The sequence below is a fragment of the Rhamphochromis sp. 'chilingali' genome, assembly GCF_963969265.1.
Source record: "Rhamphochromis sp. 'chilingali' genome assembly, chromosome: 18".
NCBI classification, from domain to species: Eukaryota; Metazoa; Chordata; class Actinopteri; order Cichliformes; family Cichlidae; genus Rhamphochromis; species Rhamphochromis sp. 'chilingali'.
The window spans coordinates 5,944,117-5,969,402 of NC_137945.1; the positions used below are offsets into that span (position 1 = coordinate 5,944,117).

Here is a 25,286-nt window from a genome sequence, read left to right on the forward strand (position 1 = left end):
AAGCTTCAGTTCATCATGAGGCTTCATCTCACCATCACTACTTTAGATGTGAGAGGTAGCGATGGTCCGCTTGAAGCTGACGCTCCGGTGCGTGTGTCAGAAAAATCAACACGCTGCTTCAGAAGCACTGTGTCGAGGCTTGATTCGTTTGGCCAGAGTCACGTGATTAGTGACGTCTGAAGATTCATTTAGAATGTACCTTTTTTTTTTTTTTTAAGTTTGACGAGCATCTTGACTTTTGGTCTTTGGATCAAGGGCGTAGATTTGGCATGGACGGAAGGGACGCGTCCCCACCAATATCCAGCGATTATTGAATTGTCCCCACCAATAATTTGATCTCTTCGAGTAAAGAAAAACAAACCCGATAGTAAGTAAAAACGATCTGTCAGCGTCTTATTCAGTGAGTGGAGCAGAAAGAGTTAAATTACGTTCTCTACCGGAGTCCTACGTCATGTGACAAATATGGCCAATGTGATTGGCTGTGCCTTTCAGGGAGCTCTGTTTAGTTTCAGCAGCTGCAAACCTGCGCTGCGAGGAGGATGGCAGTAAAGAGGAAGAACCTGTTTTGTTTTTGTTTTTCAAATTGTTTTTCAAACAAACCTGTAAGTCACATAAAGTCAAGTTCACTCATATAATGTGTCCGTCACAATAACGTTACAGGCTATGCTAGGACATACATGCCAACACTCCCGATTTTTCCGGGGAATCCCGAATTTCAGTGCCCTTCCCGATAATCTCCCGGGGCGACCATTCTCCCCAATTTCTCCCGATTTTCCACCCGGACAACAAAACTGAAAACCATATCCTAGACTGGCCCAGCCAATTCCAGTTTCCAACAATGGCTACTATTACTGCAGCTACTTAGTTTTAATATTACTCTTATTACTCTTTCTGGGTCGCAAAATAAACTTTTAACACATTTTCAGGCGAGAATGTAGCTGTGTACACGTCAAATAACTTAAACATGTTATTGTTTGGCCTTTTTCTGTGTTTTATTTGTTGGTGAGTAAATGGTTTTGGCTGAGATTAAAGTTATTAGATTAAATTAGATTAAATAAAACTTTATTAATCCCTCAGGAGAATTCCTCCAGCGTTCTCACACAGCTGAATAAACTGCTGTGTGAAAACAGCAGTTTATTCGACCATCTACGCCAGCGTCCGGTTATATTTTAGACAGCAAGGAGCAGACGGCAGGTGACGTAATTCTGAAGGCTAGACCGTCCAATTTCACAGTCGCTCATTTCCGGTCTACCCGGCTTTCGGAGGACCCGGCCCACTTAGACCACAAAGGCCGGGTTCTCAGGTGGACGCGGACAATAATAACGGTGACATTTAACTTATTTTATCTGATAAATAAACACTGTAAGATTCAAGTTTTTTGTATATACATGTACATGTATACACCCCCCCCCCCCCCCCCCCCAAGCCCCTTTGAATGTCTCCCTAATTCTGAGGTCTCAAGGTTGGCAAGTAGGTGCTAGGCTTGGCCCACAGCAGTCGAAATTGTATGTAACCATGAGTAATGTGATGCCATGTCCACCAGGAGAGACTGGAGAGTATAGATGTAAAACAAATATGCCACCAGTTCATTCCAGCTAACGAGAGGAGCAGGCATGTGTTTGTTGTGTGGGGCATGTAGTCCATGTCTGTTGCTGTAACAGTAGTTCATGTTTAGAATAAAACATCCCAGCCCCCTATCTGATAGAGGGCAGTAGTGCCTAAAATGTTGCATAATGTTGCTGAGAGATCTTTTACTTTGTGGTAATCTTAGACGAGTAGTTTTATGGACAAAAACCACCAGATCTTTCAGTGTTCCCTTAGTGCTAATGTGTCAGAGATGTTGGTGTACTATAACTGAAGTAATGTTGTTAAGTCCTTAAAGTCATATTCTTTTATTGTCATGACTGTATTTGAAGCTATTTTTACTTTTGTATGATACCTGATTTATATGATATTTGGCTGAAGTAAACTAAAGCCTGAAATACTTAGTCAGTCATTTGTTTAATAGTAATTTAACATTATATAATTCACATATAAAACTATGAATTGTAATTTTAAACAGTTTAAAAGCATGTAGAATAGCATATGTAGGCAAGTATATTTCTCCTTTTTTTTATCAAGAAGCAAAAACAAAAAGGAAAAAATAAGAAACGGGGCAGGGGTCGATGGTCGAATCAGCCGTCCCCACCAATGCCACAACCAAATCTACACCCTTGCAAAGGCCTTTTAAAACTCCAGGAAGAGAATGAAGCTATTGTCAGATACCAAATCAGAGTAATCAAGTAGATCCAAAACCAGTCTAATGTTATGAGAAATGTATCTATTTCTCATTAAGCCTGATTGTGTCTCATTGATAATTGTGTCCAAGAACTCTTTAATTCTGTTAGCAAGTACTAAAGCCATAATCTCATAGTCATTATTGAGCAGACAGATGGGTCTCCAACTATCAATAAGAAGTAAGTCTTTGTTTGGCTTTGGAAAAAGTGTTATGAGACCCTGAGTAAGAGTAGGAGGGAGGTTGTTATTCTCTATACTTTTTTTTTTCTTTTTTTTGTGTCCCGTTTGGATCTATAGCCATCAGAATTGTTGTCTTGAGGCCAAGAAAGATGCCAAGCGGATTTATTTTACCAAGTGGATCATCATGGCCTTGCCATATTGGTCCATTTGATTGACCTTTATTATAATTATGAATTTATTTTATTTTCGGTTGCTACAAACGAGACAGACATGACTGTGGGATAGGACAGGGGGAAAGAATGAAAGAAAGAGGGGGAGAGAAAGAAAACCAAAGGGGAGAAGAGAGGGTGAGAAGGGGGGGGAAGAGAGAAAAAAAACAAAAAAAAAAAACAAAAAACAAACAAAACTCCTGGGTCACCTGTATGGACAAAAAAAAACAGAAGAGAAAGCAAACAGCAAAGAGCAACATAATAAAAAAAAACAGCACCATCACAATAAACTAGCTAGCAGTAGATATCAATATTTACTAAATAATAAACAATATTGTGCAGCACGCAAGATAGACAGCGCACAGTGTGCTTTGAGGCAGCAGCCAAGAAAGCTGTAGTCCGCATCTGTGAATACCCGTGTGTACACCTGTGTGGATCAGCATGCTTGTATTCCAAAGGTTTCTCCATGTAATGATCTGCTAGGGAGTGTGGGGAGCCACAGCCCTGTCCTCTATGGTATCAAGCAGGTATGGAGGAGATCAAAACTCCAGACATCCAGAGGCCCCCAGAACACAAGAGACCAAGGAAGACCCACAGAGGGGCAGCCGCGCCACTGTCCCAGTAAGAGCTGAGGAGAGTCCCAGATGAGGGCTCACTCAGCAGCCGCGGAGCAGAAGCCAGGGGGAGTTGCAGTGACGCGCCCGTGAGCTCCGCCGGCAGCCAGCTGTGCCTGAGTGACCGAGCCCCAGGTCGAGAGGCCGGGGGCACCCCACCTCCGAAGTGGCCCGTGCGAGCCCCAGGCTCCAGGTTTCGATAAGCGGCCGCCAAGGAGTGAGCCGGTGTGTACCTGGACGCCCATCCCCAGACACAAAGAACCACCAACGCACCGATACCTGAGGGAGTCCGCCACCGGCAGGGGAAGTAATGGTGGGTGGAGATAGGCCTCCAAACCTTGGAGGGCCTGAGATGTCCCCAGAGATACTTTCTATACTTTCTATGAAAACCTGCAGTAAGAACGGAGCACTTCCTCTCCATGGCCTTATCAACATCCAATCTCCAGACTTCAGACTCTGCTCCTGAGGAGAAACAGAATCATCTGGCAGATCATTTGTTCTCATGACTTTTTTACTTTTAAACATTTTGAGCATCCAATCTGCTAATGTGCTCTCTCTTCTGTGTTTCTATCATTACTACAGAAGACTAAAACTCTAAATGCTCTACCATATATAATCTCAAAGCTCACAGCTTTACTGTGCCGTTAGTTCTCTCTACCAACCCTGCACTGTGGCTGATATGAACAATGATGTTTTAGTGTTATCCCTAGATGCTGTGCCATTAATCCAATCACTTCATTTACAACGTGTGGACCATCATCACTATAAATAGTCTCCGGAATCCTGTGTTCTGGGATGATATTCTTACATATTGCTTTGGCAACCGAAATGGCATCTGCTTCCCTAGTTGATTGATTGATTGACTGATTGATTGATATACCTTTATTAGTCCCACAAGGGGAAATTTCATGTTATGGCTGCCGACCTGCAAGGGCGTCGCCATCTTACCCTCCAACCATACATACATTACACAAAAACATCACATGGTGAAGACAGGTCAGAGAGGTATAACAATGGAAGATGCACCACACGAGGAAGGATAAGGAGAAAAAAATAACTCCCCCCAGACTGAGCTTCAACAGGGAGATCAGTTTAAGAACAGAAAAAAAAACACCTCTGCACATGAAAAAACTCTTAATACACCAAAGAAACACGTGACAAGCAACAGGAGTGGGTAAAGGGTGAGAGACAGTCAGTGTAGACAGTACATCCGGGCCTGCAGCCTATGCGCTGGTCTCCTTGATTCACCGTCAGCATCGGAAGGGAATAAGTGTTGAAGGCGTTTGGAGGGGGAGGGGGGATGAGTGTACATCTGCATGTGTGTATATGTCTGTGTGTGTGTGTGTGTGTGTATGTCCAGACTTCAGCTGAGACAGTGTCCTTCGCCCTGCCAGGCTAAGTAAACAGTCTTCCAGTCAACCCAGGTGGCCTTGCATAGAATGGGAAAAACCCACTACCCACTTTGCAAAAGGGCAAAAGAAACCTTTTGACATAATCTCAAAAAAAGCGTGAGCTGGCAGGGGACTCCATAATTGGTCATAATGGCTCATTACCTGTGTGGACTCAGACTGTGGAGGCAATAGTAGATACGAAGAGTCAGCCACGCTGTTCAGCACAGAACTTACGGAGCACCAAAACTGCACACATTCCCTTTATCATGATGGCTCGTTTGAAATTTATTTAAAATACGTTTTGAGTTCAAGTTTAAGTTTCTGAGTTAAACTCAGCTACACCTGACCGTGTAAAATCTGACATTAAAAATCTGAAATTAATCTGATGTTAAAGATTATTTTTCAAAAATGATTATCTAATAATTATTTAATAGAGGCAGTATCTTGGTTACATCTCTTGGATGAATGTATGACAGGGTGCTACAGCAGAGGCTTTCATATGATTAATGCCAGATATTCATGGACTCATGCAGGATTTAATTTTTACTGAAAGAATGTTAAATATCCAAATCCAGCTGTGTGGGTCTTTGTGCTGTCACTGTGAAATGTGGACTGTGCACCCCGAAGTTATGCAGGAGTTTCTTAAAGTGTCGCTTCAGAGACGTCTGAAGCTTGGACACAGTATAATGTGGAGCAGTTGCACACTGTTATAATGATTATTTCTTTGCATCTCTGCAGTGTTTTATGATAAAATAAAAATCAAGTGCAAAACCCTTGAAATTGATCCAGTGGTTTGTGGTTAAAAAATTACGGAGCCCCCCAGGGGACATGGGAGAAAAAAAAAATTAGGGAGAAAAAAAAAAAAATTAAGACGGACTTTTGCGAGATCTCGCAAAAGTATTGCGAGAGCTCGCAAAAGTATTGCGAGCTCTCGCAAAACTTTTTCGCGAAAGTTGAATTCCAACAATGGCGGCAGCTACTTAGTTGTAATGTTGCTCTTTCTGGGTCACAAAATACACTTTTAAGATATTTTGAGGCGTGAATGTAGTTGTGTAAACGTCAGATACCTGCTCGGTTTACAAGACATCACATATTTGCAAAAGTGCTCCGACGTTTTTGGAGATCTGACACCCACTAGCTCGAAGCTAACGGGAGGTCGAGACCTACTACAGCCGGGAGGAACACCGCTTTCCCGGCAAATCGTGCCTCGACCTCCCGGTCGGCTTCGAGCTGGCGGCCTCCGAAGAATGCGGCTAAAACTTTTGCGAGCTCTCGCAATACTTTTGCGAGAGCTCGCAAAAGTCCGTCTTAATTTTTATTTTTTTCTCCCTAATTTTTTTTTTTTCCTCCCTAATTTTTTTTTCTCCCATGTCCCCTGCGGGGCTCCGTAAAAAATAGCAGTTTTATAAGCTGAGGTTGTCCATTTTCTGACTTTCTTTACATTCTGATAGTTTGTAACAATCTGAAGTGCAAGAAGAATTGTGAAGTAATTTTAAAATATTGTTCCTAATTTGGGAACAACACCACCTGCTTCCATGTCTTGCATTAATATTTTAATAACTTCTCTGCTTATTGACAATTGTTCCTCAGATAATTATATTATCTCTATTTGTACGATACGACGAAGGAAAAACAGGGTACCTCTTTGAAAGTGTTGAAACACTTATGTAATTATTTATTTTTGCAAAATAGATGCATTATACTCTGTGCTTTTTCAAAGACAATGACACTTGGGGTTCAAATGAAAACATTGGGGTGTAACATTAATGAAATGCTCAATCATGATGAAACAGATTCTCCTGCGTCTTCAGAAAGTAAAAATAAACTAAAAGTAAACTTACTGAAAGTAAAAAAAAGGGTGAAAACTGACGTATGTGGATAAATCTGGTATATTTACACGATGAATTCAATACACATTCATATCTGACTCTGCTGCTTTGTCAACAGCAGCTGTGTTGCTTCCAGTCAGTATCACGTGCTGAGTTCTTGTGCCCTCCTCCTCCTTTGCATCCTTTCAACATTTTCATTTACAAAAATGTTGATGCACAAAATCTGCCATAAAAATCCTCATAAAACAATATTGTTTTTTGCTTCTTTTTTCATAAATGACTCATCATCATAATCATCTTTGTTTAGAAGCAAGAAGAATCATATAGAAATGAAAAAGGGATAAATCTTCTGACCGAATCTGCTGGGACTGTGTGAGGTCCTGAGGCTAAGAGTAAGGATTTATCCACAGGAGAGCTGCGTTCTTACAAACCATCCCACTGTGTAAACCTGACATCTGTGGAACAGCTGAGCTGTATGATGTGTACAAGGACACAAAACATTATTTACCATCAGATCCCGAGCCCTCCATGTGTTAATCAAGAAACTGCTGCTGTGCTACATCCATAAATAATGAATAAATTAGGAGCTGAAGCTAAAAGGACAGTTTATTTGTACCATCTTCATGTCAACACATTCAAGAACATCACAGATGAAGAAACATTAAAAACTTCCACACTACATAAAGCGAGAAAAATGGTTTTTCTTTCAGGTGGTTTCAGAAAAAACAGAAACATCAAACACCTCCAAGACTCTCTTTGAAAGAACTAAAAACCTTTATTCTCATGGTCCAATCATGAGTGAACTCCCCGATGAAGCCTTGTGTGCTAAAACATGTCAGAGTTTTAAAGGTTAAACATGAGTTTCCAAAACGTTTTGCTGGAGAACAATGAACTATTTGACTGAGTTTCAATTATTTACAGACGAGCAAAACCAGGACAGAGAAAAAAGGACAAAACTGACTCAGTAAAACGACAGAAAATAAGATCCCATGTAAATCTGTATTATGTAGAAGTTCAGCCCAGCAACCAGTTCAGTTCAACACAAGTTTAAATGATTCTATCTGAACTCTGTGGAGCCTGATCTCAAGCTTTTTGAGTCTGACACTGAAACCAGAGGATCTTTCTGTCTCTTCAGATTCACTGTGATCCAGTGATGGGAGTGATTTCAGCCCTGAGTGATCACGCTGATGTTTGCACAGAGCAGACAATGAGGTGAATGTTTGGGCACATTGGTAACAGTGAAACAGTTTATTAGTAACGTGGGATCGTTTGTGTGTGGAGTATGAACTGAGATTCCTGAAGCTCTTGTCACACTGGTCACAGCTGTAGTTTCCTTCCATGTGTGTACGTTCATGCTTGTTACGACTACCTGAATCTGAGAAGCTTTTGTCACAGTGTCTGCACTTGTGTGGTTTCTCTCCTGTGTGGACTCGTTTGTGTGTTTTAAGCTTACTTGCAGTGGTGAAGGATGACCCACACTGATCACAGAGGTGCTTTTTAACCCCACTGTGAATCAGTTCATGTTGTTTTAACTCAGTTGATGTGGGGAAGCTTCTCCCACATTCTTTGCAGTATTTCAGTTTGTCTCCAGTGTGTCTACGTTGATGTGTTTTAAGGGTGTGTTGGTGACTGAAAGTTTTTCCACAGAGGTCACAACGAAAGTCTTTCCCACCACCACAGTGATGACAGGGTTGAGAACTGGATCCATCTGTGTCGCTCTGCTTCTAAACACAGACACAAAGACAGTGTAAGTCAGTCCTTCAACACTTTTATCCTGAACGTCGCCTGAAATAAAGAGCATCTCTGCAGACGTCCAATTACATTTGACTGTTTCAGTTAACACACTCAGTTTACTGGGCTGCAATAACTACAATACTACCACCATAATACTACAGTAATACTAAAATCATAACTGACATGAAAATCTGAATAATCACTCAGAGCTGCTTTTCCATGCAGTAGAATTGCTAACATGCTAACACAGTTTAATGAGCAGAGATGTTCCAAACAGTCAGGCTAAAATGACAAGATAACAATATAAATACATACCTCACAGTAACTGCACTTGTAGAGTCTCTTTCTGCTGTGGATCTGTTGGTGTTTTCTCAGGTAATGTGGAGCTTTAAAAGTCTTCTCACACAGGTCACATTTATAAGGTCGTCCCTCAGTGTGGGTAAACATGTGTTGTTGTAACTGTGTGTCTGTTGTAAACTCTTTGCCACACTGTTCACAGCAGTACACATCATGTCTGGTGTGAATGCGTAGGTGTATATTTCGGTGCCCTCTCTGGCTGAAAGTTTTTCCACAGATGTCACAGCTGTATGCCTTAATTCCAGAGTGGGTAACTAGATGACTCTGTAAGTTGCTACTGCGATTAAAAGCTCTGCCACACTGATCACAGCTGTACGCTTTAACTCCACTGTGGATGAGTTGGTGTCTTTTTAGGGAACGCTTCCTGGAAAAAGACTTTCCACACAAGTCACAGCTGAACGGTCTCTCTCCAGTGTGGATGACCTGATGCTGTTTTAGATGACACTTGGAAATAAACTCCATCCCACACTCGTCACAGGTGTGTTTTTTCTCTCCCTTTCTTCTGTGAGGTTTGTCGGCCTCCTGAGAGCGCTGACTTCTCGCTCCATGTTGGTCCTGCAGTGACAGAGATACAAACAGAGGCAGTGAGTGAAATGCAGTCGTGGAACAAACTCAACCTTCAAACTCCCTCCATTAACACTAGTTTTAAACCTGAAGGTGGAGTGTGGCACCAAACACCTTAAAGGTCTCTTATCCCCACCTGCTGGTAGTTCTAACACATTACATCCAACCTGCTGTTAAAAATAATTCATGATTGTTTAAACACTAAAATCAAGCCCATCCCTCCTGATTGTACACACACACACACACACACACACACACACACACACACACACACACACACACACACACACACACACACAATTATTCAGTGATAATAAATCCTATGTTTGTTTATTCAAAAAGAACCCCATTAGCTTCCACAACAGATGTTGCTCGTCTTCCATCAAATACAATCACATAAAATATTATACAATAAAGTGGAATCAAGATATCCACATAATTTGGCTCTTACATCCACAGTGAGGTTTCACAATTAAAATATAAGCAATCAATAATAATAATAATAATAATAATAATAATATTATCAATAACATTGAGGCACATTACAGAAATTTCAAAAACAAATCATCTCTTACAATATTTACAACAACTAAAAGTTCTGTAAATCGGCTTTTAAATGTTCATTGAAGTTTTGAATAGTTGCTAATTCTCTAATTTTATAAGGCAATTTATTCCACCTGAAGGTTGCTCTAAATATAACAGTTTTACAAAAAGTTACTTTTAACTCGAGGATTTACTAAATTGCAGTTTGTTGAAAATCGTATAATATCATTATGTATTTCATCTGGATACTGCAGCTGAGCAGAAATAAATGTGGCGTGTTTAACAGAATTGCGTTCTTTATAACTACAAGTAAGCCATAGAATATTTTAGCCTGTACAGGAAGCCAAGAAAGCTGATAAAGCATTTTATCGATATTCGTATTAGAGATGGCACGATGCCACTTTTTAATGTCCAATACCGATATCATATGGATATCTGCCGATACGAATCCGATAGCGTTTTTGTAATCAATAAAACAGTTTTTTAAATAAATATCTTGCTGCATTTTGTATAAGTCAGTGGTTCTTAACCTGGGTTCGATCGAACCCTAGGGGTTCGGTGAGTCGGTCTCAGGGGTTCGGCAGAGCCTCCACTGCGGAGGTCGCAGAGGTCCAGCCACGCCCGAATTATCGTGTAAATTTGTGATGACACGCCCCCTTCTGGCCATCACTGGCTGCAGACGATCATGCTACACTGCTTGGCCAATCAGGGCTGCGGGGAATGTAGCGCGCGCAGTAGTCAACATGTGAATGTCGTGGTAGTACTTCGCGTGATTTTTTTTTTTAACATTTTAATCCATACTAACTATGTCGGGCAAAAAAAGAAAGTGGTTGGACGAATATGTACAATATGGATTTACATGTATCACGGAACGTGATGGGAGTGAGCGTCCTATCTGCATGATTTGCAACGCCAAGTTGAGCAACTCTAGTCTCGCACCGGCAAAACTAAAGGAACACTTCTTGAAGCTGCATGGAGACGGGGAATACAAGAACACAACACTTGCTGAATTCAAGGTGAAGAGAGCCAGATTCGATGAAAGGCCCACTCTGCCTGCTCTTGGATTTGTACCTGTTAACAAACCGATCCTCACAGCATCGTACGAAGTTGCTTACCTGATCGCAAAGCAGGGCAAGCCACACACCATTGGTGAAACACTCGTGAAACCAGATGGCAAATCTGATACTCGGAACAGCGGCCGAAGGTAAATTATCACAAATTCCTCTTTCAAATGACACCGTCAGCGACAGAATAGAAGACATGAGTAAAGACATCTTGGCTCAAGTAGTCGCAGATCTGATTTCAAGCCCGGCAAAATTCAGCCTTCAGCTCGATGAGAGCACAGACGTTGCTAATCTAAGCCAGCTTACTGTTTTTGTGCGCTATGTGAAAGATGACATGATAAAAGAAGATTTTTTATTTTGTAAGCCTCTTACAACAACAACTAAGGCAGCCGATGTGAAGAAGCTTGTGGATGACTTCTTCGGAGACAACAATCTTTCATGGGACATGGTTTCTGCAGTTTGTACAGACGGAGCTCCCGTCATGCTGGGAAGAAACTCTGGTTTTGGTGCGCTAGTAAAAGCCGATGCACCACACATCATTGTGACTCATTGTATTTTGCACAGGCATGCATTGGCAACAAAAACCTTGCCTCCAAAAATGGCAGAAGTATTAAAAACAGTGGTGGAATGTGTGAACTATGTGCGAAATAGTGCTCTGAGGCACCGCATCTTCAGTGAGCTGTGTAAAGAAATGGGCTCTGAATTCGAGGTACTTCTGTACCATTCTAATGTTCGGTGGTTATCCCGGGGACAGGTGCTGAATCGTGTTTTTGCCATGCGTGTGGAATTAGCCCTGTTTTTGCAAGAGCACCAACACTGTCATGCAGATTGCTTCAAAAATCCTGAGTTCATTCTCATTTTAGCGTACATGGCTGATATATTCGCAGCTCTCAATCATCTCAATCAGCAGATGCAGGGTGGTGGAGTCAATATCATAGAAGCGGAAGAACACCTGAAGGCTTTTCAAAAAAAGCTAACGTTATGGAAACGACGAACAGAGAACAACAACTTTGCAAACTTCCCCCTTCTGGACAACTGTGTAAGTAAGGTCGAAGATGTGTCTGGAATCGGAGATGTTTCTGTATCCACGGAACTGAAGCAAACAATTGCAACGCACTTAGATGAGCTTGCAAAGTCTCTCGACAGATATTTCCCTACAAGAGAGTCATATCCAGCATGGGTGAGACAGCCGTTCACGTTTGCTGTTGAGACAGCAGATGTCAATGATGAATACCTTGACGAAATCATTGAAATTCAGCAGAGCCAGGTTCAACAGCAACTCTTCAGAACAACAACACTCAACGTTTTGGTGTCGACAAATGGACGAGTATCCAGTTATTGCTAAGAAAGCCGTGGATTTTTTTATACCATTTGTTACAACATATCTTTGCGAGCAATCCTTTTCGACGATGCTGGACATAAAAACGAAGAAAAGGAACAGACTTTTCTGTGAAAATGACATGAGACTGGCACTTGCCAAGGTGAAGCCACGCATATCTGAACTGGTCTCTCAAAGGCAACAGCAGAAGTCACACTGATTTGCAGGTATGTAATTTGTTGTAAGTTCATGCATTGTGTTGGTTTTGTTCTTTGAACAAGGTGATGTTCATGTACGGCTCATTTTGTGCACCAGTAAAAAAACATATCTATGTCTTGAATTTGAAAAAAAAAAAAAAAATTTCACTAAAGAGGGGTTCGGTGAATGCGCATATGAAACTGGTGGGGTTCGGTACCTCCAACAAGGATAAGAACCACTGGTATAAGTTCATACTCAAGTTTTAAAAACAAGACACTAAAGCTATTCCGTTATACCAAATGAGCCCTTTCCTCTACTCCCTCTTCACCCACGACTGCAGACCTGCCGATGGTTCTAACAACATCATTAAGTTTGCAGATGACACCACGGTGATTGGCCTCATCAGTGACAACGATGAGGCCGCCTACAGGGAGGAGGTGGATGGTCTGGCTGAGTGGTGCGACACAAACAACCTGCTGCTTAACACCGAGAAGACCAAGGAGCTCATCGTGGACTACAGGAGCAATGCTGACCCACATCCACCCATCCACATTAAGGGGACGGCTGTGGAGCGTGTGAGCAGCTTCAAGTTCCTGGGAGTCCACATCTCCGAGGATCTCATCTGGACGACCAACTGCTCCAAGCTGGTCAAGAAGGCTCACCAGCACCTCTTCTTCTTGAGGACTCCAAGGAAGAACCACCTGTCCTCAGACATCCTGGTGAACTTCTATCGCTGCACCATCGAGAGCATCCTGACCAACTGTATAACAGTCTGGTACGGGAACTGCTCTGCCTCGGACCGGAAGGCGTTGCAGAGAGTTGTGAAAACTGCCCAGCGCATCGCCGGAGCACCACTTCCTGCCATAAAAGACATCTACAGGAAGCGGTGTCTGAAAAGGGCTGGGAAAATCATCAAAGACCCCAGTCACCCATCACATTGACTCTTCACCCTCCTGCCCTCTGGGAGGCGCTACAGGAGCCTCCGGACTAAGACCACCAGGAACCGGAACAGCTTCTTCCCCACAGCTGTCAGACTCCTGAACTCTGCCTCCTGACATCTGACCCACGTTAAACTCACGGACTGAACATACACACACCCACAACCACCTACACACACACACAATGGACAACTGTACCCTCAAACACACAATAATAACATTGACTGAACCACCACTCAAAACCACTTGCACTTTATATAGCCTCTGTAGAAATTATCCACATATCTCACTTATCTTAACTGCACCACTGTATAAATAATCATTCTGTAAAATACGATAATTTTTAATTCAACAACTGTTTATAACTTGCATATTTCCCATTTCTGTATAGCTGTACATCTCATATTTCTGTATAGTTTTTCCTATTTATATCCTGTTCATAGCTTGTACTCACTACAGCCTGTACATACTTATAGTTATAGCATATTCATAACATACTTCATACCGTGTACATTATAACATACCATAATAGACCCATTTCTGTAATATATTTACATATCTATATTATTGCTAATATATCTATATCATGGCTAAAGCACTTCTGGATGGAAGCAAACTGCATTTCGTTGCCCTGTACCTGTGACATGTGCAATGACAATAAAGTTGAATTCTATTCTATTCAAATATTTTATAGTTCAGCAACACACATCAATCTAATAAACTTAAACCTGCACCATCCTTCCTATTCTAGTATTATAAAGAGTACTTATCAGAAATATTAAACAACCTAACTAATAGAGTTGCCAACTCCCAGCAAAAATCTCCCAGAACCACCCCCGCCCTCATGATGCTTAATCGACATAATCAACTTTAATTTAATGCACGTGTACATCAAATGCACAGAAATAATCAATCATGTTTCCACAATAATTACCACATTTCCCGGACTACAATGCGCACCTGAATATTAGCCGCACAAGCTAGAATCAGGGGAAAATCCTGTTTCGCACATACAGTGGGGCAAAAAAGTATTTAGTCAGCCACCGATTGTGCAAGTTCCCCCACTTAAAATGATGACAGAGGTCAGTAATTTGCACCAGAGGTACACTTCAACTGTGAGAGACAGAATGTAAAAAAAAAAAATCCATGAATTCACATGGTAGGATTTGTAAAGAATTTATTCGTAAATTAGGGTGGAAAATAAGTATTTGGTCACCTCAAACATGGAAAATCTCTGGCTCTCACAGACCTGTAACGTCTTCTGTAAGACGCTTTTCTGTCCCCCACTCGTTACCTGTATGAATGGCACCTGTTTGAACTCATCATTTGTATAAAAGACACCTGTCCACAGCCTCAAACAGTCAGACTCCAAACTCCGCCATGGCCAAGACCAAAGAGCTTTCGAAGGACACCAGGAAAAGTATTGTAGACCTGCACCAGACTGGGAAGAGTGAATCTACAATAGACAAGCAGTTTGGTGTGAAAAAAATCAACTGTGGGAGCAATCATCAGGAAATGGAAGACATACAAGACCACTGATAATCTCCCATGATCTGGGGCTCCACGCAAGATCTCATCCCGTGGGGTCAAAATGATCATGAGAACGGTGAGCAAAGATCCCAGAACCACACGGGGGGACCTGGTGAATGACCTGCAGAGAGCTGGGACCAAAGTAACAAAGGTCACCATCAGTAACACACTACAACGGCAGGGAATCAAATCCCGCAGTGCCAGACGTGTTCCACTGCTGAAGCCAGTGCATGTCCAGGCCCGTCTGAAGTTTGCCAGAGAGCACATGGATGATACAGCAGAGGATTGGGAGAATGTCATGTGGTCAGATGAAACCAAAGTAGAACTTTTTGGTATAAACTCAACTCGTCGTGTTTGGAGGACGAAGAATACTGAGTTGCATCCCAAGAACACCATACCTACTGTGAAGCATGGGGGTGGAAACATCATGCTATGGGGCTCTTTTTCTGCCAAGGGGACAGGACGACTGATCCGTGTTAAGGACAGAATGAATGGGGCCATGTATCGTGAGATTTTGAGCCAAAACCTCCTTCCATCAGTGAGAACTTTGAAGATGAAATGAGGCTGGGTCTTCCAACATGACAATGATCCAAAACACACCGCCTGGGAAACAAAGGAGTGGCTCCGTAAGAAGCATTTGAAAGTCCTGGAGTGGCCTAGCCAGTCTCCAGACCTCAACCCCATAGAAAATCTGTGGCGGGAGTTGAAAGTCCGTGTTGCTCGGCGACAGCCCCAAAACATCACTGCTCTCGAGAAGATCTGCATGGAGGAATGGGCCAAAATACCAGCTACTGTGTGTGCAAACCTGGTAAAGACCTATAGTAAACGTTTGACCTCTGTTATTGCCAACAAAGGTTATGTTACAAAGTATTGAGTTGTATTTTTGTTATTGACCAAATACTTATTTGCCACCCTGATTTATGAATAAATTCTTTACAAATCCTACCATGTGAATTCATGGATTTTTTTTTTCACATTCTGTCTCTCACAGTTGAAGTGTACCTCTGGTGCAAATTACTACTAAACATAATTCACAAAATTAAAAATCTTTCATCACACCCCTTTTATTAATATTTTGAAAAACAAGTTATGGTACATATTTGCATAACTTTTTAGGTATATGTACAAGTAGCGGTAATTACAAGTACGAAACATGTGCTGTGCTTCATAAACGAGTAACAAATGTAGTACATAACAATAACCTACAGCACACCAGAAACATTGATTCGGCCTACCTTTTAGGCTCAGGTGCAGTGACACGGCTTTAACTAGAGCTGGGCGATAGAACGATAATGATATGTATCGCGATATAACTTTTACTCGATAGAGAAATTAAACTATCGCGATAGACCTCGCCGTTCTTGTCCTCTTAAAAAAAAAAAAAAAAAAAGTTAGCCAATCCAACTTAAGTAGCGCAGAGCCGAACCAATCACAGCCGCAGCGTCACGTCGCGTGACTTGTTACACACAGCACAAGTGCCAAGCCGCACGTGTGTTTGTTTGGGAAGCAGCCAGCGGGTAATGGAGCCAGCGGGTAATGGAGGAAATGAGTGTGCCGACTAGAAAAATCAACCGAGCGTGACCGAAGGTTACCGAGGAGAAAACAGATGATGGTTCCAATGCCGGAGAGATTGTCAAACGGAAGAGCCATAGAAGTTCCGTAGTGTTAAGGTATTTCGGCTATTTCAAGTCTGACAAAAAACAGAGTAGCGTGCACTGTAAATTGTGCCGAAAGCAAGTCTGGAAATACAATAAACTGGTGCATGCGTCACACTGTGCGCCACGTTATTGTTTCGGTGAAATGAATTTCTACAATACTGTTACTGTTAATTCTACTCTCTGCAGTGTTTGAATGCTTACATATACACACAGTTACTGTCCCTCCACACATACGACTCGGTTCTGCTTCTATGCCCCAGCTTTGTTTACTTTTTCCCACCGAGGCTTCTACACTTCTGATTGGCCAACATTTCTGCACGGTTAGGAATCTAGCTCCACCTGCTGCTTTGGCATGTTCATAGCAGCGTTTTCCTTCATTTCTGCCTTTATGTGTGGACGGGATTATTTTTTAAAACGAAAACGGAAAATCTCAGTTTTCAAAAATACCCGTGTACGTGTGGACGTAGCCTCAGTCTCTGACTGGAAGCGCTAATTCGTCATTCGGCTTTGTCAGACTAAAGTAACTGTTAAAACTGTTTGAAAAGCTAAGCTATACAACAAGGAGAGATTGAGAATTTCCTTTTAGTTCTCAGTTTATTTGATATTGACAAAGGTTAGTCATTTTTGTCTGTTCATCTGTAAAACAAACTAAGATTTATTTTTAGAATTAATATTTTGTTTCTAAGTGGAATTGACAATTTAGTCTGTTTCGTTTGTTCTATTTTGAAACTTAAACGCTTTAGCGGCTGCCTTTTGTGTAGTTTGCAATATTTGCCTTTATTTATCTGAAAAAGTCTCATGTTCCTTAAGTACATCTACCCTGTTGAACTTATGGGAAATAAATATTTAAATAAAAACAAGCTGCTGATTATTTCACATTTTACTTGTGAGCAACGGCACATTTAAATCTTACAAATATAGTTATTTGGCTTATATCGTGATAGATATCGTTATCGCCTGAAATGAAAAAAACATATCGTGATATGAAAAAATCTCATATCGCCCAGCTCTAGCGTCAATTATATCGTCAGTTATATCATTATCGCAAATTTTCAAATGTATATCATGATAAATATTTTTGGTCATATCGCCCTGCTCTGTCTGTCACCTTCTGTGTTGAGCTCATTGTTTCCTCTGTAGTGGCTGAGCTGAGTCCAAGTAGCTGAAAATGTTCCTCTGCTGCTCCGTCAGACTCTTCTCCTCCTGCTGATCAGCTGGGACACAAAACAGATCTTTGTTAGGCTCCACACTGCACTGAAGAGTCAAAGTGTCTCATATGTTCATCTGACAAGTTAAAAGAACACATTTTTGGCAACTTATTGGAAACAAACACAAAAGGTTTGCGCACCGATACAAAATTTAGCAGTATATATATTTATTTATTAGGGGTGCAGCAATACACAAAATTCACGGTTCAGTTCGGTTCGATACTTTGGTGTCACGGTTCGATATTTTTTCGATACCAAAAAAAAAATGTTCATGCCTTTTTAATTTGTCATTTATTAAATTTTCACGGCACATTCTACACCACATCTCTGCGCGTTCATCATTTGTTTGAAGCCAGCTCACCTCCTGCAACTACTTTTCCGAGAATACGCGCTTCTTTTGTGGTTCGGACTTCTGACATTTCTTTGGAGGTGGAGGAACATCACAGTAATTGCTTAAAGGAGCTTCTTCAACATCTGTAAGAGTTCTAAACAAATGTCTAACGATTAATAAGACGATGCCAGAGGAATTGGTGCGCAAATTATCATCACTCACCAATCAGTACTGTCGCTCTCTATACACAGTTCACGCGATTGCAAAGTGAAAGCAAAAAAACAAGCGCAAATTCAAACGCGATTTCAATATGTCACATATTGACAGTGGCTCACCGATGCCAATGACATAATTACCCAGCTACATTTCCGAAAGAATGCAAAAGCATTGACATATATTTTTCCTTCCTACAATAGCCGGACGGGCAGGGAAGAGATAGATTTTGGTAGCCCGACTGGAAAAATCGCTAGCCCCGGGACGTCGGGCTAGCGATTTTGCGAGCCCTGTATCTGATTGAGGAATCACTCATCTTTGGAAAAGAGAGTTTATTACAGAGAAATGGCTCTTTCCAAAATAAAAGCTATACTATACGCTTCTTCTGGGCTATATTCTCAGCAGCATATTAAACATACCAGGTCCCCATAAGGAGGATCATGTGCTAACGGCTGTCTAAATGACTCGGGTAAAGTTAGTAGCGTGCTTGTTGTTTTTGTCTGCTTCCACTTGTCTTTGCACTAGGATGATGTTGGCGTAAATGTGCAGTCATATTCGTTGTGTTCCCACTAGTGCTGTCAGGGTTAATCTTGTTGAAATGACGTTAACGCCACAACACGGCAAATCTCCCTTAACGAGCTACCGCGGATCGCCCCATGCGTGGGGCTGGACGGTGTTCCAGATCTACTGGCGTTTAGATCAACTGGCGTTAGTCGAACAGATGTGTGGCAGTCTTGCGCTTCAGGAGCTGCTACCGACAAACAAGCAAAAAAACGCCAAATGTGTCACCTGTGACACTTGTGAGGTTATCTCAAACACACTCCGTCAGTCGTGATGCTGTTGAACAACAAAATGTTTAAAAATGTGGCGAGTTTACCTGGTGATATCCTCATTCGCGACGCGATTGCGAAAACAGCAAACAATTAACACCACGCCGACGTTGTTCACAGGAGAGCAAGAGTAAACGATCGGGAGACTCTTGTCGTCGTTATCGTTCCCCTCGCACGGTTTATTTCTCCGAATTCAGCGTTTTTGCTTCACAACTACAGCGAGCAGTTTACTTTGTGCACTATGATGGACTCGAGTCAACCAGCGCCACCTCTGGCCAAGTGCCACAGCCGACAGCCAGATCAACCTGTGACACACATCTGCACCACGTTTGAATTCGTGTCATGCACAACACATTTGTACCTTTCAATTGTGTCTGTTTGTGCGTCATGCAAATAAACCTTTGAAAAGAATGAAATGACACTAATATTTCACTAGTGTTGTAACATCACATGTCGTTAGCGTAGTCTGCCTGTGTCTTTTCTCTGTGAACAAACATTTTAGAGTTGGCTGTTATATACAGTCTGTATAAGTGTGGTTAATCTAATAAACATTTGTAAGGAGATGGCAGTTACTGTGAATGTACAGCAGGTGATTAGTAATAAACAGTCAGACAATGACTCTGACAATCTCATTCAGTCTTGCAGATCGAATGCACCTTCTGTGGAAAGTGGTACCACACAGTGTGTGTGGACTTCCCCTGTGCAGAAGGCGACTACAAATGTTGTGGGTGCTAAATAAACAGAAAGAATTGATCCCTGTTGTCTTTGCTTACTGATTGTTTTTAGCGTTGACAATCCACATTGCTGGCATTGCATCTTTCAACATGTTTGTGGGTAGATCTGGATGTACCAGGGGTAAGTGCAGCCACTCAGCCTCTACTTAATGTGATCCTAGAAACAGGTGCAGATGTGTCACAAGTTAATCTAGTAGTAGGCTGTGGTACTTGGCCACAGGTGGCAGCAGTGGACTGACCTCCATTTGAAACTGCTCCAGCTGCTGTGTGATAGTGGATCTGCTACAAATTGAAGATCATAAGCAAGTTTTGGAAATCAACCCTTGTATTATGTTGAAGAACAAACAATTGACATTGATTTTGTTGTGGGTCATTCTGACCCATACTGTGTAAATCCACTCAGGATTATCCAAAAACTGCAATAAAACAATAGCAACTTTATTTTCCATTAGATAAACATGTAGAACACAGACATACAACAGTTAGACTTTCCATAACTATTTTAGGAACAATTTGGTTTTTCGTTCTTACAAACACATTTCTTTTGAACTTGCCCAACGTTCTCAGTTTTTCAATGCTCAACATTTTCTATTTTGTCTACATGATGGACAGAATGTAACTGTGTGCTTTCTGCAGATGTACTTCTTGCATTTCTTACAAAAAGTGCTTGTTTTCAAACAGGAACCTTCCTAACTAAGATTTAAAACAAAAGATTTCTCCTCCAGTCTCACAAACAGATGACAAACCAAGCGACACACCTGAGTCACTGACTTTCTTAAATCCACTCACTCTCACTGGCTGTTTATTACTAATCACTGTAACTGCTGTGAATTCACAGTAACTGCCATCTCCTTACAAATCTTCATTAGATTAACCACACTTATACAGACTGTATATAACTACCAACTCTCCAGCCATGTTGATGGATTGCCTATATTGGCTGGAAATACAGGGAGTGCAGAATTATTATTCAAGTTGTATTTTTGAGGAATAATTTTATTATTGAACAACAACCATGTTCTCAATGAACCCAAAAAACTCATTAATATCAAAGCTGAATGTTTTTGGAAGTAGTTTTTAGTTTGTTTTTAGTTTTAGCTATTTTAGGGGGATATCTGTGTGTGCAGGTGACTATTACTGTGCATAATTATTAGGCAACTTAACAAAAAACAAATATATACCCATTTCAATTATTTATTTTTACCAGTGACACCAATATAACATCTCCACATTCACAAATATACATTTCTGACATTCAAAAACAAAACAAAAACAAATCAGTGACCAATATAGCCACCTTTCTTTGCAAGGACATTCAAAAGCCTGCCATCCATGGATTCTGTCAGTGTTTTGATCTGTTCACCATCAACATTGCGTGCAGCAGCAACCACAGCCTCCCAGACACTGTTCAGAGAGGTGTACTGTTTTCCCTCCTTGTAAATCTCACATTTGATGATGGACCACAGGTTCTCAATGGGGTTCAGATCAGGTGAACAAGGTGGCCATGTCATTAGTTTTTCTTCTTTTATACCCTTTCTTGCCAGCCACGCTGTGGAGTACTTGGACGCGTGTGATGGAGCATTGTCCTGCATGAAAATCATGTTTTTCTTGAAGGATGCAGACTTCTTCCTGTACCACTGCTTGAAGAAGGTGTCTTCCAGAAACTGGCAGTAGGACTGGGAGTTGAGCTTGACTCCATCCTCAAGCCGAAAAGGCCCCACAAGCTCATCTTTGATGATACCAGCCCAAACCAGTACTCCACCTCCACCTTGCTGGCGTCTGAGTCGGCCTGGAGCTCTCTGCCCTTTACCAATCCAGCCACGGGCCCATCCATCTGGCCCATCAAGACTCACTCTCATTTCATCAGTCCATAAAACCTTAGAAAAACCAGTCTTGAGATATTTCTTGGCCCAGTCTTGACGTTTCAGCTTGTGTGTCTTGTTCAGTGGTGGTCGTCTTTCAGCCTTTCTTACCTTGGCCATGTCTCTGAGTATTGCACACCTTGTGCTTTTGGGCACTCCAGTGATGTTGCAGCTCTGAAATATGGCCAAACTGGTGGCAAGTGGCATCTTGGCAGCTGCACGCTTGACTTTTCTCAGTTCATGGGCAGTTATTTTGCGCCTTGGTTTTTCCACACGCTTCTTGCGACCCTGTTGACTATTTTGAATGAAACGCTTGATTGTTCGATGATCACGCTTCAGAAGCTTTGCAATTTTGAGACTGCTGCATCCCTCTGCAAGATATCTCACTATTTTTGACTTTTCTGAGCCTGTCAAGTCCTTCTTTTGACCCATTTTGCCAAAGGAAAGGACGTTGCCTAATAATTATGCACACCTGATATAGGGTGTTGATGTCATTAGACCACACCCCTTCTCATTACAGAGATGCACATCACCTAATATGCTTAATTGGTAGTAGGCTTTCGAGCCTATACAGCTTGGAGTAAGACAACATGCATGAAGAGGATGATGTGGACAAAATACTCATTTGCCTAATAATTCTGCACTCCCTGTATTCATTTCCAGGGAAAAGACACAGACAGACGATGCTTACAGGATGTGATGTGACAACACTAATGAAATATTGATGTGTCATATTTGTCCAAGGCGTATTTCACTGTTATGGAAAAAGAGAATATTAAAATCATGATGACCAAGTGGTGATTTCTATGACTTTGTGTATATAATTTGGAATTTTTTACCACTGTAGGCCAATAAGGAATATATGATATCATTTCATTCTTTTCAAAGGTTTATTTGCATGACGCACAAACAGACACAAAGGTACAAATGTGTTGTGCATGACACGAATTCAAACGTGGTGCAGATGTGTGTCACAGGTTGATCTGGCTGTCGGCTGTGGCACTTGGCCAGAGGTGGCGCTGGTTGACTCGACTCCATGTTAGTGCACAAAGTAAACTGGTCGCTTTAGCTGTGAAGCAAAAACGCTGAATTCGGAGAAATAAACCGTGCGAGGGGAACGATAACGACGACAAGAGTCTCCCGATCGTTTACTCTTGCTGTCCTGTGAACAACATCGGCGTGGTGTTACTTGTTTGCTGTTTTCGCGATCGCGTCGCGAATGAGGATATCACCAGGTAAACTCGCCACATTTTTAAACATTTTGTTGTTCAACAGCATCACGACTGACGGAGTGTGTTTGAGATAACCTCACAAGTGTCACAGATGACACATTTGGCGTTTTTTGCTGGTTTGTCGGTAGCAGCTCCTGAAACGCAAGACTGCCACACATCTGTTCGACCAACGCCAGTTGATCTAAACGCCAGTAGATCTGGAACACCGTCCAACACGTTAACGAGCTAACTGCTAACACACTAGCTCCCACCCATGTAATTGAGCATTGCTGGCACATCCGACATACTGTTTTACTTTAGTCCATGACGCGCTTACCTTCAGGGTCATACGTCACATGAAAAACAAAATAGTTCCAAACGCCAGATCTGAATCAGGGTGGGGGAGGTTCAATTTCCCGTGTTGAAAGGAGAGCTTAATTTCTGCCTAGCTAGCTTGCCCTGCGCTCAGTGAATCTGCGTTCGACTACTCCGCCTAGGCTGCACTGTCGAGCGCAGAGCCCCTGAGCGCTCAACACAGAGAGCATCGTCAGAAGGAAAGTTGATAAAATAAATTAAAAATTTTGTATTGATCGAGATATATATATATATATATATATATATATATATATATATATATATATATATATATATATATATATATATATATATATTATATAATATAATATAATATAATATACACAAGTCCCCCCAAAATAGGTCCACTTGCAGGGTTGTTGTTGGTTGTTGCTGTGTGTCTGTTCTGCTCCTGCTGTCGTCTATCACAATGAGTACCACCTCATAAAATATATGGCTCTTGAAGTACAGCCCTAATTTCCGACATTAAAGTACAGTAGTTTAGGCCTATTTAACACCATATACAGTTTACCTGAAACAATTTCATTTCATATATGAATGTTATTCATTTTAACGGTCAGAATGTGACAGGGGTTTAATAATAACAACTGTACTGCATTAAAACTCCACAGCAGGTGGGATATCCAGTCTTTTAAGTGATGACCTGATGAAACTTGCTTCCAGGTCCAAACTACATTTATAAAGGCTGCTGTGTTTTTAACATTTTTTAATGCTTTGTATTTTTTTCTATTTTACAGTGGCTTGCAAAAGTATTCGGCCCCCTTGAACTTTCCCACATTTTGTCACATTACAGCCACAAACATGAATCAATTTTATTGGAATTCCACGTGAAAGACCAACACAACGTGGTGTAGACGTGAGACGTGGAAGGAAAATCATACATGATTCCAAACATATTTTACAAATAAATAACTGCAAAGTGGTCCAAACTGCATTTATAAAGGCTGTTGTGTTTTTAACATGGTTTAATGCTTTGTATTTTTTTTCTATTTCATATGAACAAACCCCTCCTGGCATTCTCCTGGCTACTGGGAGTTTCGGCATCCAGGCAATAGTTTTCGACTCACCAACGGTATCTCCCGGGCCATCAGCGTGACAGCGCCATGCCGTCTTTGCAGTTTTAAAGCTCAGGGAAACGCTCTATAGCGGTCATGACCGCTGGCAAAAAGGAAAAGCTACTCTTTATAAAAAGGCAACCCTCATCACATTTTCTGACCCATCATAACAGCCCATTTCACACACGTCTTTAAATCATCCTCTGCCGAGCAGCCTCCGAACCATGAAGAAACTTTCCTGAACTTTACACTGGTGTATAGTGTTACACAGCATGATGTTTCACTGTGAGTCTGAAGTTTTGATCATAGTAAACCTGCATAACTCCTGTTGTTTTTTTAAATATAGAAAATAGAAGCATAGGTGGTAACTTGTAATTGGCTAAAAATCTCTTAGCCTACTGGTGAGAGGGGTGTTGCTACCTGTTACCGTAATTGTCGGGCTATAAGCCGCTACTTTTTGCACAAGCTTTGAACCCTGCGGCTTTTAGTCAGGTGTGGCTTTTCTATGGATTGTCCATGATTTTTGTCATATCGTAAGACGATTTGTTTTGTTTGTTCCGCTGTTGTACGGCACTACGTTGCCTGGCGGAAGGGCATGTGATCAGACACACAGTATCGGGGTTCAAGAGTGGTATGTTGGTCACATGTCCATCCGCCAGGCAACATAGTGCCGTACAAGAAGCGCGAAAAACAAACTTCAAAGTAGCGCTACGCGTTCAGCGGGAGGCGTGGATGATGTGCGGCGATAAACTTGCGAAAAGCAAGTTATGCCCAACTCCACCGGTGGAATCTGACAGCGTGGAAAAGTGTGAAAACATCCATGATCACCAACGGATTTCGAAGGGCTGGACTGCTGCATGATGGAGAGGAGGACACCGCCACGGCCCTTCAGAGGGTGTTCGACTCTGACACTGACAACGAAGGAAAGAAGCTGAGAGTGGATGACTAAGCCACCCTGAGCCTGTTCGTTTCCGACACTGGAGAAGAGGACTTTGGTGGTTTTAGTGCGCAGGAAGATGGTGGTGAATGACTGACTTTTCTTCTTGTTAAAGCTGTGTCACTG

General features: G+C 41.7%; 2 protein-coding genes across 2 annotated transcripts in view; one reads left to right on the forward strand and one right to left on the reverse strand.

Annotated features, from left to right (window-relative positions):
• LOC308385446 (uncharacterized protein) overlaps nucleotides 1–25,286 on the forward strand; it is a 538,971-nt gene that overhangs the window by 94,386 nt on the left and 419,299 nt on the right. The gene's annotated exons all lie outside the window — the stretch shown is intronic.
• Nucleotides 7,091–23,445, reverse strand: LOC308385455 (uncharacterized protein). Its single transcript, XM_080864370.1, has 4 exons — nucleotides 23,131–23,445; nucleotides 17,513–17,618; nucleotides 8,550–9,146; nucleotides 7,091–8,224 (listed from the first exon to the last, which is right to left on the reverse strand). The coding sequence occupies exons 2-4, from the start codon at nucleotides 17,528–17,530 to the stop codon at nucleotides 7,532–7,534; spliced, it is 1,308 nt and encodes a 435-aa protein (XP_080720496.1). The 5' UTR covers nucleotides 17,531–17,618; nucleotides 23,131–23,445; the 3' UTR covers nucleotides 7,091–7,531.